We start from the raw sequence: 20,291 nt of genomic DNA, 5'->3' as shown, positions 1-20,291 counted from the left end.
AGTTGGCACTGACACTCTCCCCCCTCCCTTTAGGACAGTGATCTCTAGAGACAGGCTCAGACAGGCGGAGGAACCCATTCAGTCATCAGTGCAAGCTCCAGTGCTCGCTCACTCACGGTCCGCTTGCCCAAGGCTTCCAGGGGTGGAAGGGTTCGCTCCCGTTCCTACCGCAGCAGGAGCAGAGCATGGGCAAGCTTTCAATGGATTCCTTCACTCCATAGCCCAGCCAAGGTGGAAATTCACTGCCCCCAACACCTTACAGAGGAGAAACCCCTGGAAGAAGGCTGCCCGCTGTCCCTATCTGCACACTTTGTAAAGTTTCGGCAACAATATGAGAACTTCTACTTTCTGACTGTGACCAGCTAAGTGGGATGGAAAAGGGAGCAAGGGAGAGAAAGAAAGAGCAAGAGGGAGGAAGACCGATTCCAGGTCTCAGCTCTGCCATCGAATGGCTGGATGACCTTGGACTCGTCTCTCCACTCTCTGGTCCTCAGTTTCCTCATCTGAAAATGGGGCAAAAATAACATTGAGATCCCTGGCTGACAGATCAGGTTAAGTGGGGACTTCTATTCAGACTCTCAAGACATTTTGGGGGCCCCCAGGTATTATGGGTTTTCTCTTAGGAATCACTCTGGAGGGCTGAGGACAGTAACAGCATAATAACAATTTACGATGTGCCTATTTGGGGCCAGTTGTTTCGCTTATTTCATTCTCTCTGCATCCGTCTCAGGTAGGAATTGTTATTTATGGCCTAAGGAGGAGGAAGCTGAGACTCGGAGAGATTAAGAGGGGAAGAGCTTCAACTGCACTCCATTCCCCCACCCTGTACCCACATGGAGCCAAGTGCCCCTCCCTGGGTTTCATAACTAGGAGGGATTTACTAAGGAGCCCGATGCATGAGTCACCTTCCCAGGGAAGATCACGCAGAATTCTGGTCATTAGGGCCAAGCTACGAACTATACCTCCCACCATCTTTCACTTGAATCTCTCCATTCGAGGCACACCCTTTGGGTCCAGAGATCAGCTGGATTGTGGAACCCCAGTGGGGAACAATTCCTAAATTAAGAATGACCAGTATCAGTAACAGGACAATTTCATCTCAGGCTCATTCTTTATGGGTTATAAGCACTTGAACATCCATGATCTCTTTGATTTTATGAAAGGTAGAGGGTATTACCTCGGTTTTACTGGAGAGGAAACTGAGGCACAGAGGTGGGGATGATTTGCTCAAGATCACACAGATGGTCAGCAGCAGGGTCAGGGCATGAACGCAGGTCTACATGGGGTCGATATCAAGGTCTTTTCCTGCTTCCTAGAAGCAGGGCTAGGGAGTGAGAGAAAGCAAATGGGAGCTTCCTAAGATCGCGATTCTGCTGAGCTGAATCCTGAAAACAGATGAGTCCCAGGATGGTGAACAAGGATGGGGTAGATGGAGATGGGAACTGGGGATCAATTAGAGGATGGGCATGGACCACACAAAAGGATAGGCACAAGAGCCTGAGAACCTTCTCTTCCAGGGGCTGCCCAAACTCCCAGTGCCCCCCCTGCAGCAGACCCTGGCCACTTACCTGCGGTGTATGCAACACCTGGTATCTGAGGAGCAATTCAGAAGGAGCCAGGCCATCGTGCGGCAGTTTGGGGCCCCTGGTGGCCTCGGTGAGACCTTGCAGCAGAAGCTCTTGGAGCGGCAGGAGAAGACGGCCAACTGGGTAAGAGTTGCCTGGAAGGGGCAGACGAGGAAGCCATGGGACAGGAGGCGGAAAGCAGACATGGAGACAGAGGGATGTGGATGAGGGACAGATTGGTGACAGAGATGGGGCAGATGAAGAGACAGGCCTGGGGGAGAGACAGAGGGATAGCAAGGGGCAAGGGTGAGGGACAGACAAGATTGAGGTGGAGATGGGAATGGGGACAGAGAGGGGACAGATGGAGATGAGATAGGATGGTGGGGAGAGGCAGGGTACAGAGATGGAGGACAGATGTGGGACAGGGAAGGGACAACAGAGGATGAGCTGAGGTCAGAGCAGAGAGTAGTGAAAGGCAGGAATGGGACACTCATAAGGACAGGTAAGGGGGTACGGATGGAGCCCCAAACAACCAGGGTGAAAACTGGATGGAAGAAAGGAGATAGTCCGGGGCAAAGTCAAAGGGCAGGCATGGTGGGTTTGGGGAGCACACAGACTCTAGCACATAACTGGGGCTCAGTGCATGTTTGTGGAATGAATGAATGAATAAATGAATAAAAGAAAGCGTGATCCAGTTAAGGATCCCTCAGGGCTGCCAGATTGGGACTGGTGTCCTCCACAGGCAGGGCGCCCTTGTTTGCAACGGTGTGTGTGGCCATCAGGGGTGATGGAGCCCTACCCCCGCTCCCTGGCAGGTATCAGAGTACTGGCTGAATGACATGTACCTTAATAACCGCCTGGCCCTGCCTGTCAACTCCAGCCCGGCTGTGATCTTTGCACGGCAGCACTTCCAAGACACCAATGACCAGCTAAGGTGAGGCCACCGTGCTCCTGGGGGCATAGCTTGGGAGTCTGCCTGGAGGCGGGGGTTTGGCCCCAGCATCAGGAAGGAAAGGCCAAATCTCATGCCTTGGCTGAGCTTTCTGAGAACAAATGGCCCTCAGACAGTGGCCATCCAGGCCATGGGGATGGGAAGGAGGTTGGGCCAGGTCCTCAGAATTTAATTACTTAGGGTGGGGTGGGCACTACTGGAGGTCATAGGGCGGACCCCCCTTCCCGTGTCCCCATGGCAGTCTGGACCTGGTTGAGGGCCCCAGGAGGAAACCTGTACCCTCTCATCCTGCCAATCCTCGAGGCTGGGGCTGGTTATGGGGACACACTGCCCCAGGCCATGTCAGAGAGCCCCAGCTCCAAACAGAGGCTTTGAGGGGGTGGAAATGGTTCCTTCCCGCCAGCCAGCCGCTGCCAGTGTCTCTGCCATCTGCTGCAATTTCAGAGCTCACTGAGCTGCTGGAACTGCCTCTGGGCCCACCGATGATGATGGAGGGGCCAGTTATGTAGGGGTGGAGCAGGGAGGAAGGGTCTCCCTGCCGGAGTCTCTCAGAGCCAAACCCAGGTCTCTGGCCTCAAGATCCGGATGTGGCACAGTGTGGGGACAGTTCAGAGCCAGTTAAAAAACAAGAGGCGGGGCTCACCTCAGCCTCTGGGCAGGGCTCAGTGATGCCGGAAACCACCCCCACCCAATCCCCTCCTTCCTCACCAAGCCCAGCCAAGACCCCCAGCTGGCTGGAGGCAGTCTTCCCCCTTCCCCTGTAGCCTGGGCCTTCCCTGGGCAGAAGGAAGTGTGCAGATGATGAACGAGGACAGTTCTCAAAATTGCATCGAAGGGGGGAGTCCTCCTCCTGATGCGATTAAGCCGGGCTCATCATCCACAGGCAGTTAAGATGACAAGATCCCGAGGCACGGGTCTCCCCTCTAACACCTGATTTCCTTTGCATTAGCATCAGGGGGACCAAATGACTGACTTGTCCCAGGGGATTGAATTCCCTAGAACCCCGGAGGTCCTGGCCCAGTCCAGCCCAGCCCCAGCACCAGGCCTTTCCCGGAAGAACCCCACCCCTGACCGTCTAGCCCTTTCCTGCCTGCTCTGTGGCCTCTCCTGGCTTCCTCCTCCTCCTCCTCTTCATCCACCTTCTAGGTTCCTTTTCTCCCCCAAGTTCTCTCCTCTGGACCATTTTTATCCCAAGCTTTTCGAAGCTGACAGCGTTGGGGGGGGGGGCAGCAGGAATTCCATCTGATTAGCGTATCACCAAGGCCAGGCGGCTGGGGTAGTGGGCAGGGCATGAGTTTGGGAGAGCCCGGGAGAGGAGGTGGGAGGGAGAGGGAGAGGGAAGGGGAGAGAGAAGAAGAGAGAAGGAAGGAAGGAAGAAGGGAGGGAGCCTGGGCCCCAGAGAGAAGAAACTAAGGTCTCATCTCTCTCTGAAGGTTTGCAGCCAATCTCATCTCCGGTGTGCTCAGCTACAAGGCCCTTCTGGACAGGTAAGCCTGGGCCCAGCCTGGGACGGGTCGTGCCCTGTTCTGGCACAGTCTGTTGATTCATCCGACTCCCCACCACACTAGACAAGGAGCTTCCAGAGGGCAAGGACCTTGTCCTTCTCCAGCTCTGTGTGGCAGAGCCAACAACCCCTCTCCCCAGCACGCACACACACACACACATACACACACACACTTCCCTAGCATCAGAATGACCTTTACCCCAGCTGGCCCAGCCTCTCCCAGTTACTTTTCCTGGGGTAAGCACTCCTTGATCTCTTTAAAATGCCCCTGCTCCCTCCATCCCCAGTGGATACACACAAGCCAGGAATCAGTGTTGTCAAGAATCTAGAGAACACATCAAAAGGTAGAGAAGGAAAAGTTGTTGGAGCAAGGTGATGGTGGCGCTCAGCCTCACTCCTCACTACTTGCAGGGAATGGTCTCTCCCATCTGAACCTGTTTCCTCAGCCTCATCAAGCTTGAGAAACAGATGAGCTGACTCAGTGGACACACCAGTGTCCAGACAGATGGAGAGAGCTGCACAAGCACAGTAGGTGATCACTGATTTTAGGAGGAAAGCAGCAGGTGCTCAGGACCAGCAGGGAGAGCGAGAAGGCATGGGGATACAGGGTGCCCAGAGGCAGGTGACAGTAGGGCATCAGATGCTAGAAACAGAGAAAGTCCCAAAGCAGTGTCCACTGCACAGAGAAGCTGAGGCTCAGAGAGGTTAAGGGGCTTGTCCACAGTCACACAGCCAGTTGGCAGAGTGAGGAAGGCACAGGGGCAAACTTGCTCATGTTTTAACTTGATCCAACTCAGTCTTACCCAGCCTTGGAGCAGAGGCTCAGACCTCAGCCCCTCCAGGGTAGGGCGGTTTCCTCTGGAGAGGAGGGGGCAGGCCCCCAGACCCAAAACGCAGAGTGGTTCAGGGCTTGGGCCCTGGGGTCAGCAGACCTGAGTCTGAATTCAGACACCCACACACAGGGTCTGTTGATCTTGAGTGAGAGGAATCACTCCTAGTTCTAGTCCCCTGTCTGTCAAATGAAAATAATAAGTTGCCCATAGTGTTTGTCTCCCTTGAGTCTGAGTCTGTGCTCAGGTGAGATGCTCTCCCTGCAGAGCCCATCCCCACACCACCCCCCACCTCCTCCCACCTCCCTCCTGGTACCCACAGCCTCCTCCCTGCTTCTTCCTGTGACCAGTTTCCCCCCATTCACCACACAGAACCACGGCCATTGCAGAAGCAAAACAGATCAAATCATGCCCCTGAGCCCTTTCACCCTCTGGGGTTTTCGCTGCCCTGAGGATGAACTGGCACCACCTTCCCACTGCCAACGAGGCCCACGAGTCTCCCCCACCTCTCTGGCCGTCTCTCTACTCACTTCAACCCACTGGCTTCCTTTTTCCTTGGACAGGTGCTCCTCAAACCATCTATGGTGAAGGGCCGATATTTTTTTTATTTAGTAAAATGTATATAAAACACGATAAAAATGAATTCACAGAAAATGGCACACCCATACAACATACGAGACCATTTGTTTCACTGTCAGATTCAACACACACAAACTTCCTCTGTCAGATGGTTGCAAGTTTCTGAAAGCTCCCTCAGGAGTCCCATGCTCACCCTGTCCTGGGTTGGTCATTACAGTTCATTCTGACTCCCACACTTGGAGCAGCAGGGCCATGAGACACTCTATCCGGTTCTGCCTCGTCCTCGTTCCACCCCAGCTCACCTCCTGGCTGCCTCTTGCCTTCAGGGCTTAGCTCGGGCTCATGGTCTGGTTCTCAGTGAGGTTGTCCTGGCCACTCCTCCTGCCCTACCATCACTGTCTCATCACCCTGTCTCCCTACCTGCTTGTTGTCTTTGACCCACCGATGTACCCCAGGATCTGCACCCCATTAGAACAGGAAACTCATGTCTTGTTTGCAGCTGGATCCCTGGATCCCCGGATCCCATTGCCTGGCTCAAGAGGGTGCTCAGAACATTTGTTGGCTGAAAGGGTGGAAGGAAGGAAGGAAGCGGGGAAAGAGACAGACAGGTAGAAAGAAAGAGAGAGAAGAAAACGGGGGAGGAGGAAGAAGGGGGTGGAGATGGAAGAAGGACAGAGGGAAAAAGAGAAAGCAAGATAGAAAAAGGAGGAGGAGAAGGAGAAAGTAGGGGAGGAGGAGGAGGAAGACGTGGATGGAGGGAGGGAAAACACGAGACATGCTGAGACCACAGGAGAAAGAGAGCTTTCTGCCTTGAACTCAGAGGAGGCTTCTAGAAGAGGTGATGAAGGAGTAGGCTCTTCAAAGAGTGGAGGGAGTTTTTGAAACATGTTAATTGAACGCAGGGGTGGGGGTGAGGTCACACCAAGCACCGATCAGCATTAAGCAGAGCAGAGGGTGAAAATGGCCAGACCCACACATGCGCACATGGAGTCCATGAGGCAGGGGTGAGGGAGACTGACGGAGGCCGGAGAACACCCTGAGGGTCCCCCTGGGCCCTGGAAATGCAGAGTTCCACTACTTTAAAGAGTGGGGACTCGAGCTTGCAGATGGCCATGGTAATGCAGTTTTGGGGTCTGTGCCCTGCTTGGCCTAATCAAGTTATAATAGAACCAGAACTGTACAACATCAAGAGTGAATCCTAATGTAAAGGAAAAAAAAGTTACAATAGAACCAGCTCTGATTCCCTGTCTCCCTCCTGGCCCGCCCCCTCCAGCCACTCCATCCCCACTGACTGCGCCAAGGGCCAGCTGTCTGGGCAGCCGCTCTGCATGAAGCAATATTATGGGCTTTTCTCCTCCTACCGGCTCCCCGGCCACACCCAGGACACGCTGGTGGCCCAGAGGAGCAGTGTCATGCCCGAGCCCGAGCACGTCATCGTGGCCTGCCGCAACCAGGTAAGCCGTCCCCCGCTGCTGCAGCCTCTTGGGCTCGGGGAGGGGCGCTCGCACCTGGGTGTTCATTCTTGCTTCTCCAAGGTGCTCAGCCCCCTCACATGGTGAGCTTGGCAGGGATTCCCAGTCTCGTTTCTCTCCACTGGTTGGGTTTTAAGAACGAAAATTGTCCATTGAGAATGCCTTCAGTGGGTTCCCATTTTTAGCCCTGACCAGCCAGGTCAGGTCCAGAGAGCCACCTGGATGGACTCAAGGTCGTTAATGAGACCCGCATGTCCTCAGCCCTTCCACACGCAGTCACCCAGGCTGTGGCCTTCCTGGAGACCACACACGGACAGACGGACAGACGGACAGCTTACAGACTGATGGACGGGACCTCGGTGTGGGCTCCATACTTACATTCATCCCATCCTGATCCTACGGTGACCCTGCAGTGGGGACCTTGGAATTTCCACTTGACAGATGAGGAGACGAGACTTAGGTTAAATGGCTTGTCCAAGGGTGAGAAGGACTCCTGGGTCTGCCAATGTCACAAGCCCACACTCCACCCCCTGCAGCTCAGGTCCTCTGACTGCGTTCCAGAGGTTCCAACAAGGGTCCGTGGGGGCGCAGGGGACAGGCTGAGCATGAGGACTCCTAACCCCTCACCAGTGCCCACCAGACACAGTATATTCTCTTTATTAAGGCTCCACATAAATGTTCCATCTGACAAAAAGCTGTTTCGTTTTGTGTTAAAACCCAAGTTTGACACCCACCCCAGGAACTCCCCTGATACTAGGTCTACAGTGTTTTCTCCTTCGGGTCATTTGACATTTCCTGTCTAAGTCAGAAGCCCTAAGTCTGCCATCTGAGGGCGGCTGTTCCCAGGTTCAAAGCCCACCTGACACCTGGCTGGCCACAAAAACAAGAACCTCTCTCCATCTTCATTTCAAAGTCAAACCCAGCATCCCCAGCCCCCACACCACACAGTTTCCATCCCTTCGGGGAACACTCTCTCAGGGCTCCTGCTCTGAACCAGGCCACTTGGGACCAGGTACTCACGTCAAGCCAGCTGAGAAGGGATCTTGACCTGGGACTAGGAATAAAGCTCTTAATATAACGCCCAAGTCCCTAGCTTCAAAGCTATCGAATGACAGCTCACTTGCCTTACATACAAAGCACATGCAGGCACACGTGTATAGGTGCACACACATGCGTAGAGCATTTTGGTGCGTTTATTCTATTTTAACCTTCCTCTACATATTATTGGCTGGCTTGCTTTTTTTTCCCCCTCCACTCACCAGTATGTGTGAGATGTATCCCCTTCGTTCTAGCTAGAACTGGTTCATCCCTTTAAACTGCTGGGTAGACATGCACTGGACAAGTCCAAGTTTTACTTAGCCATTTCCCTACTGGCAATGTCACAAGCCTACACTCCATGCCCTGCAGCTCAGGTCCTCCTGAGAACATTTCGGCTCTGTCTACCATTTTGCTTTTGCAAATAAGGCTGGTACATTCCTTTAGCTGTCTCCCGGGGCACAAGAGTACATGGTTGTCTAAGCCTTAGGCCAAAGTATGTATTTATAAGAGTGACTGAGTCACAGGGCATGAACAGTTTAAGTTTTGATGGACACTGCCCTCCAACCGAAGTTGTACCAATTTCTACTCAATTCCCCCCAACACACAGTGGTTTTAATGGTCAACTAAGAGCTACAGAAAAAAGCTTTCTTTAGCTAAGTTTAATCTGGCCTGCTTTGACTTGGGGCAGCATGGAGTCCAGCACAGTCTACTGTGTTGAGCTGGTTCCCAAACTGTGAATGGCCTCTTCAGAACCATGACATACCCTGGGAACCGTGGGCCTGAGCCTCCTCTGTCCTGCTCCCTCCCGTGTGAAGGCTCAGGGAAGGCCTGATGCCTTGGGCCGGCTGCCCTGAGTGACGTGTTTGACCTGTTTCCCCCACAGTTCTTTGTCTTGGATGTTGTCATTAATTTCCGCCGTCTCAGTGAGGGGGATCTGTTCACTCAGTTGAGAAAGATAGTCAAAATGGCTTCCAACGAGGATGAACGCTTGCCTCCAATCGGCCTACTGACGTCAGACGGGAGGAGCGAGTGGGCTGAGGCCAGGACAGTCCTCGTGAAAGGTCAGCAGCAGTGCCCAGCGCGTCTCCACGCTCATCTCGCATCCTCACGCCCATCGCCTCCCTTCCTCCAGGGTCGGGCATCATGCCTCATTGCCATTTGCCATAGCACGGGACTCTCAGGCCTCCCTCCAACCCAGGACCCATGGCAGGTCCTGCTGTCGCCCGAGGTCCCTTGAAGGTGAAGGCACCTTTTGTAACCCTCCTATTTCATCTGACAACGTGCTAGCGTTCTGGGTGAGGCTGAGTAGAACTGGAATCCGAGGATGTCCGGGAATATTAAGGGAGGGAAGGTTTTGAGCTGGGGCTGCAATGAAGCAACTGTGTTTTACTGGTGGGCAGGGATGGTACTCAGGGGTCTGAGTCACTAGGAGAGCTGTCAGTTGGGGGTTGGTTGGGGATGGAGCCCATCGGAGACGGTGGTCGCCCACCTCCTTCACCTGATTTCTTGGTCCTAGAAGTCTTCATCTTCAAGTTAACTTTATCCTTCTGACTGCTGCTCTTAGGAAAGTTTCCAAGTATTCCCATAAGAAATCCAGTAGAAGTCTTAACGTTCTCAAATCATCCTTCTGGAAATTACTTTCAAATCCAAAGCAAGCCCTATTCTCAGGAACTGGCAGAAGAGCCTTACTTTCTTGCCTACATTAGAGAATTCCTGGATGAAAGGTGAGACTTCTGTGATCATCCATCTGCCACTCAGGCTTTCATGCAGTCAGGGGTCCATTCGGACTCCCTGAGGGTCTGTAAGCTGAGGACCTGGGCCAGGCCTGGGGAGTGTAAGCGACAGAGAGGATGCAGCCCTTTGCCCTGAGCAGCCACCTTGATTGGAACAGGGGAGAGAGGGCATATGGGGAAGCAGATTCAAGTCCCTAGTAATACAGTGTCTACCCATGTAAGGCAATAGAGACAGCAGGTGTCAAATAAATGCTCCAGGACTTCAGAGAGGGGATGGAGCCTTTCCAATTGGGAGGCTTTTGAAAGGCTTTGTAGGAAGAGGTGGGAGTTGAACAGAGCCTTGTGACATGAGTGAAAGGGGCAGAAAAGATGGACAGCATCCAGGCAGGCAGACCGACTGGGCAAAGCCGACCACCCCAGCAGGGCCATCTCTGCCCTGCCCAGGACCATGGGGAGAGCAGTCTGGCCAGCAAAGATGGTCATGCTGGACATAATAGGAGAATTAGTTGGTGGGGCTTGGCTCTCTGGCAACAGGCCCATCCCTCTTCCTGCGAAGTTCCTCCCCCAGGGCTGGCTGGCTCCTCGCACCACCCAGAACTCAGCCCAGGTGCCCCACCGTAGGCCCTCCTTGGAAAACCCTCCCACCCCTAGTCCACTCTGTCTCCTCGTCCTGTTTTCTCATCTTGACTATTTCTCACTCTCTGACATCAGCTTTTCATTTGTTTGATTCCTTCTGATTACCTGCCTCCCTCCCCAGCACCGTATATAAGGTCCAGGAGAACTGGGGCCTTATCTGGTTGAACTTCTGAATCTGCTGTGCCAAACACAGTAGGGCATTTGTCAAGTCAAAGAATGAAGGGTTCCGAAGGATCCTGGGCCCCAGACATATTTCCCATTTACCAATGAATTATACTTGTTTTCAATTATTGGGCATCTTCAAATGCTTGGCCCTAAATCAGAGGATGTACAGGCCACAGGGAGGGGTAAGTGTTGACCCTGTTCCCCTGGACCTAACTGCCAAGTGGGGGAATTAATAACTTACCATTTGAAAGTGAGTTAATTCCCTCAGGAGACCATGGTGTAATCCAATCCCACTCTTCTCCCCTCCAGGGACAGAGACAGGCATCAGAATAATCGCCTAGGCTTCCGGTACGGGTACGGTTCCCACTCTATTAGCAGGCCAGGCCCAAGCCATCTCCCTGCAGGACTGAGCAGGATCGCCTTGGGGGCTGAGTGCCTGGGCTGCGCTAATCAGAATTAATTTGCTAATGACACTTGATCTGGCCTTTTGAATGGAAGTGCTGTTTCTGAGGGAAGTACTTCTCTCAGAAGAGAGAAGTGGGGGGGCCACATACTCCTTCCCTTTGTAAATCTAATTCATCCAGTTAGCACTGACTGTGTCATCTGCACAGCGGGAAGCCCGTCCTTCATGGAGCCCTCCTCCCTGGAGCACCTTCTCCCACGGAAGGGACACGGGGAAATCCTTAAGGAGACGACTTCAGCATAAAAGTGAAAGATTAAGGCAGCTTGGGCTAGAGTTGGGACTGAAGGTGGAAAGACATGGGTGGGGTCTAGATATATTTCAAAATCAAAGCGACAATAAAGAAAAGAGGAATGAAAACGATTCCTAGGTTTTTGATGTTAGCAACCAAGTAAATGGTGGTACCATTCACTGAAATGGCTACAGAATGGTGAAGTCCTTTCCAAGTATGTTAAGGTTGAGGTGCCTTGAGTCATCTAAGTGGAGATGTCAAGTTAGATCTATGCGTCTGGAGCTCAAGGGAGAGGTCAGGACAGAGATATAAATTTGAGAGCCGTCAGCACAGAAGTGATATTTAAAGCCCTGGACCTGGATGACATCATCTAGAAACAGAAGAAGGGGGCCTCAGAGGTCAGGGAGAGAAAGATGCAAAGGGGACTGAAAAAGAGCAGCCTGTGAAGTCAAGAAGAAACCAGGAGATGAATCACAAAGATCTAAGAGGGAAAGAGTGAGCCACCAACCATGTGGAATTCTACTGAGAGCTCGCAGAAGAGCAGGTCAGAGAGGGGACTCTGGGCTTAGCAACCCTAAGTCATCTGTGATCTCCACAAAAGTCAGACTGGAGTAGTAGGAAGGGTGAATGGTTGTATGCTGATGGAAGTGATCCAAGAGCTGGAAGTAATTGTTGATGAGATGGTCACTGAGTAGAATCAGGAAGTATGGATGGTTCTTTTCAGATATTTTGGTACCAGAAGGGGCAGAGAAATGGGAGTTGTTGGAAGAGGATGGGGGTCAAGAGAAGTGTCCTTAGAAGGAGAGGCAAGTGCAAGGAAGTAACCCAGTAAGTGAAACTGTTAACGAGGAGAGAGGATAAATGGAGGACTGGAATTCTTACAAAGGCAAAAGGAGATGGAACCCAGAGACTAAGAGGCCTTTGGTTGGTACAAGGAAGACGGAAACCTGGGCCCAAGGTTCTCGGGGATGTAGCTGCGGTGGCAGGAACATGAGGAGGTTCCCCACTGGTGGTTTCTGGTCTCAGATCAGCAGAGCCACGGCCATGTGCCTAGAGGGGTCCAGGTGGGATGCTAGAGACAGAAGAGAAGACATGAAATAGCCTCTTGGAAAGTGGGAAAGACAACTTGCTCAGGAAACTTGGTAAGATTTCTGGACTTTGTTGAGCTCATATTTGAGGGCTTGGGTTGATACATTTTAGAAGAAGCTAATTACCGTTGTTTGGCAATCCACCCCCCCCCCCCCCCCCGCACCACCACCACAGTGTTCTGGTCCTGAGGTTTAGGCAAAGAGAAGATGGGTTACCAAGTTCAGCCAAGGTTGGCGAGCACAAGGGAGGTGGCAAGGGGGGACTGTGCAGGGGTCTGTTACAACGTTGGAAACTAAACTGGGTCAGGAGGTGCATGAGTCCCCTCGGGTTGCCATGACAATGTACTGCAGACTGGCTGGCCTGAACATCAGCCGTTTATTGTCTCATGGTCTGGAAGCTAGACGTCCAAGATCTGGGTGTCAACAGGATGGGTGTCCTCTGGGTCCTCTCTTCTTGGCTCATAGATGGCTGTCTTCTCCCTGTGTCCCCACATCATCCTCCCTCTGTGTGTGCAGATGTCAGTGTCCTCATCTCCTCTTCTGATAAGGACACCAGTCATCATGCTGGATTTGGGCCCACTCTAGTGGCCTCATTTTAGTTTAACTCTAAAAAGACCCATCTCCAAACACAGCCCCATTCTGAGGTAGAGCAGGTTAGGAATTCAACTTAGGAATTTTGAGGGGACACAGCTCAGCCCAGAACAGGAAGGGGGAGGGTATAGCTCAGAAGGAGAGCACGTGCATAGCACGCCTGAGGTCCTGGGCTCAATCCCCAGTACCCCTATTAAATAAATAAACCTAATTATCACCCCCTACAGCAACAAACAAACAAACAAAAATCTAGACGCCATACCTGGAGGGAAGCGAAAGAAAGAGATGGGTGACAGCAGAAACAGGCAGTGGGGCCGACGGGTTTTGGAGGTGTCGGAGAGGTGAGACGTGTTGCAGTGGGAGGCAACAGAGCGTGTGAACCAGAAGTCAAGGGTGTGGTCAGAGTGCGGGATGCTTGGACTGAGACTTCAGACGGGGTCGGTTCCTGCCCGGATGTGATTGTGGGAGTGGGCGCTGAGGTTACACTATCAGGTGGAGGTGGTGAGAGGAGGATGCGTGTGCATCACGCATAAGGATGTTTAAGTTACCGGAGTGATGATCGGAGTGGTGATGGTGGGGGAGGAAGGTGAGCCAGGGTCCAAGATCCTCAGGGTGGGTGCTTGTGAGGAAGTCAGTGGAGCACAGCAGCAAGGAGGGTGAAGTGATGGGGGATGAAATCTAACAGTTGCAGCTCCAAAGGGAACGGGCAGGGGGGGTTGTGTAGGAGAGGGAACAGGGAGCGGGGCATCACCCTCCGACCTGGTGCTGGGATGAGTGAAAAGGAAACTCAGTTTCCTAAGAGGAGGGAGGCAGGGAAGTTGAGTCCTCAGGGAGCCACCCTCCAATTGAGGCAGGAGGTGAACCCAGCACTTTCAAAAGAGGTTAACAGTGCAAGGGACCAGTGGGTCAGGCACCTTGAGGGGTTACGCAAGGAGGAAAGGAGAGGGTGAGGGCTGAGTCCACACAAGGGACACGGGAGCATCCAGGGATGGGAGGCCCAGGAGAGACCCAAGGCTGGTGGTCACCACTGCAAATGATGCTCTCAAATCCCCAACTTCTGGAAGCCTCTCTCTCCTGGTTCTAGGAGTAGCCGCTGGCTGTGGTTGTGAGGCTGTGGGTCTTTCTGGCTCACAGCAGTAGCACAATTAACACCATCAAATGGGTTGAGCTTTCTAGGGTATCTCAACTGAAGTCCCAAGGACTTCGCCTCCCTTCCTGGAACCTGGGCAGAGACCAGAATCTCTGGGTACTGGGCCCAGACCAACACTGTCCAAGGTGAGCTCCACTGGTCCTGGTGGAGATCTGGACCCAAAAGCCTGAGCTCAGACAAAAGCTACCCCTGAATCCTCATAGGGTCACCTGAGAATCAGAGGAGAAGTTGATTTCATCAACCCTCTCTCCTTCAGAGATTGTCCCTTATCCCCAGCGGTGCCCCATCCCCCAACCAGGATGGCTCCCTCTGTGAGCACCCAGGCTGCCATGCATTGAGAAAGTGGAGGTCACAGAGGTCCAGTAACCGCCAGCATGGCCCAGCGCACCAGCCAGCTGTCTGCGGCTGAGCCCATGCCCTTCCTCTGTGCCCTGTGCCCCACAGCCCCACAGCCCTTCAAACAGCCCTTCTCACCAGAGCTCACTAAGAACACGGTGCGGGATGAGTGTGTGTGTTGTCATCACTATGGCAGCCTGATCACCCACAGCCAATGCCAGGTGCCTTCCTGGGGGGCTACAAGACCTATTAGGACCATCACTGTCCCTGAGGCCTGCCATCTTGCCGGGGAGAGCAGAGTGTGCAGAATCATTAGGACAAGAGTGGGCAGGATAAAACCCAAGGGTCTCTGGCCGGAGTCCTGTAGGAATTTGGGGGCCTGTAGGAATTTGGGGGCCTCAGCCCTCCGGGTGTTACAGCTCAGGAGGGCTCCCTGTGCCAAATGGGACTTGAAGCTAAACCCACATGGGTCGAGGTCAGTGTGACTGGGACTGGCCAACGACATCCAGATCACCTAGGAAGCTCCTTACAAAGCTTCCCCCAATCAGATTCCTGAATCCTGGTGATTTTCCAGTGGGACCAGAGTGATGCCAAAGAATCTGCATTCTTAAAGCACCCTCATGTATAGCCCAGGTTGGGACCCACTTACTCAGATATTAGCGGCTACTGTGCATGGCATTTCCCCTTGGTGCTGGGCCCTGTCCTGGACACTTTCTGTCCCTTGTTGCTGTAGGTCTTCATAACAGCCATGAGGTGGAGATTCCATCCCAACAGCGCAGAGTGGCTGTGTCTCCCACGGGTTGAAGTGGTCAGTGGTGGAGCCAGAACTGAGTCAGGGGCATCTGTCACCCCAGTCTGAGATCTGTGGGGTCCCGGCAGGCAGGGGTGGGATTTGGACTGTGGGAGGGGCACACGCGTCCTCTCAGGACCTCCCTCCCTGCTCCGCGCAAAGCTATGACCTTCCCGAACCCAGGAGGAGCCAACAGCGTTATCCTGGTCTGGAAATTTAATTAGACATTCAGTTCTGAGTCTGGAAGACTACAGCACTTGTCAATTTGTAGGAAAAAAGATAACCAGCTCGGAGACCACCCCCTCCCCAGCCCCAGCCCGCTGGCTTTCCCGGGTGCCACCCACCGTGGAGATCCTGCCAACAGACCTTGGAGGCAGATGCCTCCGTTTACTCGGTTTCGTAAATATTTATCCCCAGCAGCCAATTAGAGCTGAGCCACTGCTTTCAAGGAGGGAGCTGACAGAAGGTGGCTGTGTCTGCAGCAGGCCTCCCTGGTCGTGGTTTACAAGAACCACTCGGGCTGGGGCATTTTGCTATTTAAATATTGTCATCCAGAGGTAGGCAAGTCTGCTGATTTTAAAACCAATTACACATTAGCAGGAATGGCCTTTCTGATTTAATTGGCCCAGAAATACCTCCTGGGCTCTTGAGGCTGAATGCTGTTTCTTTTCTTGGGGCTGATCCCTCCCTCCCGCTGTGGAAGCATGAAGGCTTTTCCGGGTGAGAGCATCCAGACAGGCAGAGGCATGTGGTCCAAGGCGAGAGGCCTGGGCTTGACCTGCCCCCCACTGCTGTCCCCTGGAGCCTGGTTTCCTAGGCTAGGATTTGCAGACGGCAGCCCCATCCCGTGGATAGGACCGAGGGGACGCGGAGGGGCTACAGAGCAGGGTGCCCTGGCGCCTGGTGCACAGAGGTGTTCGCTAAGGGAAAATTCTTATTAGATTTGGGAAAACACTCTGGGGATGTTCTGCGCAAGCCCACAGCCTCTCTTGAAAAATCTGGTGAACTGAAAATAGACACCTGTGGATGGGCACCGCCCCTGTGGTCAGTGACAGTGGCCCGCGGCCCCTGACTGAATACCCTGCAGTCCTTGTGTGGAGCCCTAACCCCTTATTGACTCTGGGGGGCTCTTGTGCCTCCCCCAGATTCCCCAAGAACCACATGCTCTGTGTGCACACATTCCAGACAGCTCTCTTTCATTTCGCCCTCACTTTCTGTTTCATGGGCAGCATGATGATATTTGGTTACAAGGCAGCTGAGAGGTGCTTTTGGAGGGTTTTTTTTTTTTGGTATCTACTGCCCTTTCTGCTCATCGCCCCTCCCCTAATTCTGGAAGTATGGTAGCTCTTTAAATCTGCTTTTGTGGGAAGGGTGGTTAGAACCCAGAAGAAAGAGCAATTGTTGGCTCTTGAGTTCTTTTTTAAAAATTAAATTAAACTTATTTGGAGTTAATTGTAGCTGCACGCACACTTTTAGGAAATACACTCACTTGTAGCTTTCCTCGCCCCCCACCCTCCCCTCAGGAGTAACAGCTTACAAATTTCATATACAGCCAGGGCATTGACATTGATAGAGTCAAGGTACAGAACATTTCCATCCCCACAGGGATCCCTCTTGTTCCCTCACAGCCACACTCACTTCCCTCCCAGCCCCATCCCTTCTTAACCCTTAGCAGCCATTAGTCTATTCTTTATTTCTATAATGTTATTGTTTCAAGAATGCTATATAAATGGAATCATGCTGTATGTAACCTTCTGAGATAATTCTCTGGAGAGTCATCCAAGTTGTTGCATGTGTGAATAGTGCACTCCTTTTTATATATTCCATGATGTGGATGCATTACAATGAGTGATGTAATCATTCACCCATTGAAGGACATCTGAATTGTTTTTACTTTTTGGCTGTTACAAATAAAGCTATTACGAACGTATATGCATAGGTTTTTGTGTGATCATACTTTTGCATTTCAGGAAAAATGCTTTGGAATGAAATTGCTAGGTCACATGATATCTGCATGCTCAGTTTTTTAAGAAGCTGCTAAAATGTTTTCCAGAGTGTACCATTTTACATTCCCATCAGCAACATAGGAGTGATCCAGTTTCTGTGCATCCTCACCAGCATTTGGGGTTGTCACAATTTTTCTTTTTGATTTAACCTTCTGATAGATGATAGATTATTGCAGTTGTAATTTACATTTCTCTAATGATGCTGAATATCTTTCCATGTGCTAATTTTCCATCTATGTCTCATCTTTGGTGAAATATCATTTCATGTCTTTTGCTCATTTTCTAACTGGATTGTTTGGGGTTTGGGTTTGGGTTTTTTTTGTTTTTGTTTTTGTATTTTCACTGTGAGTTCTGAGAGTTGTTTTAATATATGTTACCAACCTTTTATTGAATATGTGATTTTATAATTTATCCTAATCTGTAGTTTGTCTTTTCATCTTCTTAACAGGGTATTTCACTGAGCAAATGCTTTTAGTTTTGATGAAGTCCAATTTATCAATTTTTCCTTTTATGACCATGCATTTGGTGCCAAGTATAAGAATTCTTTGCCCAGCCCTTGATCCCAAAGATGATTTTTTTTCTGTATTTTTTCTAAAAGTTTTATAATATTACATTGCACATTTAAGTTGACAATCCATTTTGAATTAATTTTCTATAAGATGTGAGATCTTTATCCAAGCTTTTTTTTTTTTTTTTTTTTTTTGGCAGGGAGTGGCTATGAGTGTTCAATTCCTTCAACAACATTTGTTGAAAAGACCATCCTTCCTCCATTGAATGATTTTCACACCTTTGTCAAAATCAATTGGACATATTTATGTGGGTCTGTTCTGAGGTTTTCTATTCTTTTCCATTGATATGTGTGTTCATCTTTCTGCCAATACCACACATTCATGGCTGTGTAGCTATATAATAGTGTTGAACTTGGCTACCCTGATTCCTCTAATTTTATTCTTTTTCCAGATTGTTTTAGTTATTCTAGTTCTTTTGCCTTTTCTTGTAGATTTTAGAGTAATCTTGTCTATATCTGCAAAAAGTCTTGCTGGGATTTTGTTGGGAGCTGTGTTAAGCCTGTATATAAATTTGGGGATAAACAGCATCTTCATCATACTGAGTCTTCCAATGCATTAACATGGTATATTTCTCCATTCACTTGGATCATCTTTGATTTTTTTTTTTTTTTGCGTTAGTGTTTTGTAGTTTCAGTATACAAGTCCTGTATGTTGTTGTTAGATTTACACTGAAGTATTTCAGTTGTTTTGCATGATTGTAAATGGTATTATACCTTAAATTTTGATGTTCATGTGTTTGTCACTGGTATGCAGAAAAACAACTGATTTTTATCTATTTATCTTGTATCTTGTGACATTCTAACTTATTTATGAGTTCTAGGAGGGCTTTTGTTTTGTAGCTTCCTTATGATTTTCTATAGAAACAAATCATGTCGTATGAAAATAGGCAAAGTTTTTTTTTCTTTCTGGTTTGTATCCTTTTTATTCCCTTTTCTTGCCTTATTGCACTGGCCAGAACTTCCAGTATTATGTTGAATAGCAGTGGTAAAAGGGGTTATCTTGTCTTGTTCCTCATCTTAGGAGCAAAGCATGTAACCCTTAAGTTTGATGTTAGCTACAGGCTTTTCTTGTAGGTGTTCTTTATGAAGTTGGGGAAGTTCCCCTCTTCCTTGTTTTCTGAGATTTTATCATGAATAGATGTTGAATTTTGTCAAATACTTTTACTGTATCTATCAACACAGTATAATCATGTGATTTTTCTGTAGTCCGTTAATGCGATGGATTACACTGATTAATTTTCAAATATTAAACGAGATTTGAATCCCTGGAATAAGCTCCACTTAGTCATGGTGTATAATTCTTTCTATATGTTGCTTAATTCTATTTGCTTGTATATTGTTAACTGTTTTTGTATCTATATTCATGAGGGTCATTGATCTGTAGTTGGTTGTTGTGTGTGTGTGTATGTGTGTGCGTATGTGTGCACACATGTGGTGGTGGTGGTGTACTGTTTTGTCTGATTTTGGTGTCAGGGTAACACTGGATTCATAAAATGTGTTGGGAAGTATTTCCCCCTCATATTATCAGGAAGAAATTATGTAGATTGGTGTTAATTCTTCCTTAAATGCTTGGTAGAATTCTCCAATGAAACCATCTGGGCCTGGAGAATTTTGGGGGGAAGGTAGAGTTTTAAACTTAGAATTTCCTTAATAATTATAAGGCTATCCAAATTATCTGTTTCATATTTGGTGCCTTGTGGTAGTTTATACATTTCAAGGGATGGGTCCATTTCATCTATGTTGTCAAATTTATGTCTGTGGAGTTGTTTATAGTATTTCCTCATCATCCTTTTGATGTCTGCAGGGTCTAAAGTGATATCCCTATTTTATCCCTAATAGTGTGTCTTTTCTCTATTTTATTTTTCTTTGTTAGTCTTGCTAGAGGTTTGATTGATTTTTTAAAGGGAGTCAGTTTTCTTTTCATTGATTTTCTTGCTTTTTTTTTTTTTCTGTTTTCAATTTCATTGATTTCTGCTCTTTGTTATTTCCTTCATCCTGCTTGTCTTGGGTTTATTTTGCTTTCTTCCCCTAGGTTCTTGTGGTGAGAGCTTATATTATTCATTTGAGTCTTTTCCTCTTTTCGAATGTTAACATTTGTGCTATACCTTTCCCTCTCAACAAAGCTTTAGCTGTCTCTCACAAGTTTTGATATGGCATATTTTTATTTTCATTCATTTCAATGTTTATTTGCTTTAATTTCCTTTAAAATTTCCTCTTTGACCCATGGATTATTTGAAAGGGTGTTGTTTAGTTTCCAAATGTTTAGAACTGTTCCTGTTATGTTTTTATGTTGATTCCAGCAGTCAGAGAACATATTTTATAAGATTTCAATTCTTTTCAATTTGTTGAGGGTGTTTTATGACCGAGGATATGGTCGACTTTGGCATATATGTTCCACAGGCACTTGAAAAGAATGTGCATTCTGCTGTTGTTGGGTGAAGTGTTCTATAAACATTAATTAGACCTGTTGGTTGATGGTGTTAAGTTCTGTATCCTTGGTGACTTTCTGTAGTTCTACCAGTTATCAAGGGAGGGTTGTTGAAGTCTCCAAATACACTTGCTGATTTGTCTATTTCTTCCTTCAGGTCTGTTTTTG

The 20,291-nt window shown here is 49.6% G+C and overlaps 1 protein-coding gene across 1 annotated transcript in view; it reads left to right on the top strand.

The window, feature by feature from the left end:
• The window catches only part of CHAT (choline O-acetyltransferase), a 52,575-nt gene that overhangs the window by 3,661 nt on the left and 28,623 nt on the right, over positions 1 to 20,291 (top strand). Inside the window, exons 3-7 of the mRNA XM_031460969.2 lie at positions 1,518 to 1,709; positions 2,381 to 2,499; positions 3,951 to 4,004; positions 6,704 to 6,884; positions 8,824 to 9,001. Of these exons, the coding sequence (XP_031316829.2) occupies positions 1,518 to 1,709; positions 2,381 to 2,499; positions 3,951 to 4,004; positions 6,704 to 6,884; positions 8,824 to 9,001 (724 nt within the window). The remainder of the gene's footprint in view (positions 1 to 1,517; positions 1,710 to 2,380; positions 2,500 to 3,950; positions 4,005 to 6,703; positions 6,885 to 8,823; positions 9,002 to 20,291) is intronic.

The sequence above is a fragment of the Camelus dromedarius genome, chromosome 8 (genome assembly GCF_036321535.1).
Source record: "Camelus dromedarius isolate mCamDro1 chromosome 8, mCamDro1.pat, whole genome shotgun sequence".
In the NCBI taxonomy this organism is placed as follows: Eukaryota; Metazoa; Chordata; class Mammalia; order Artiodactyla; family Camelidae; genus Camelus; species Camelus dromedarius.
This window is presented reverse-complemented; position numbering and strand designations above follow the sequence as displayed.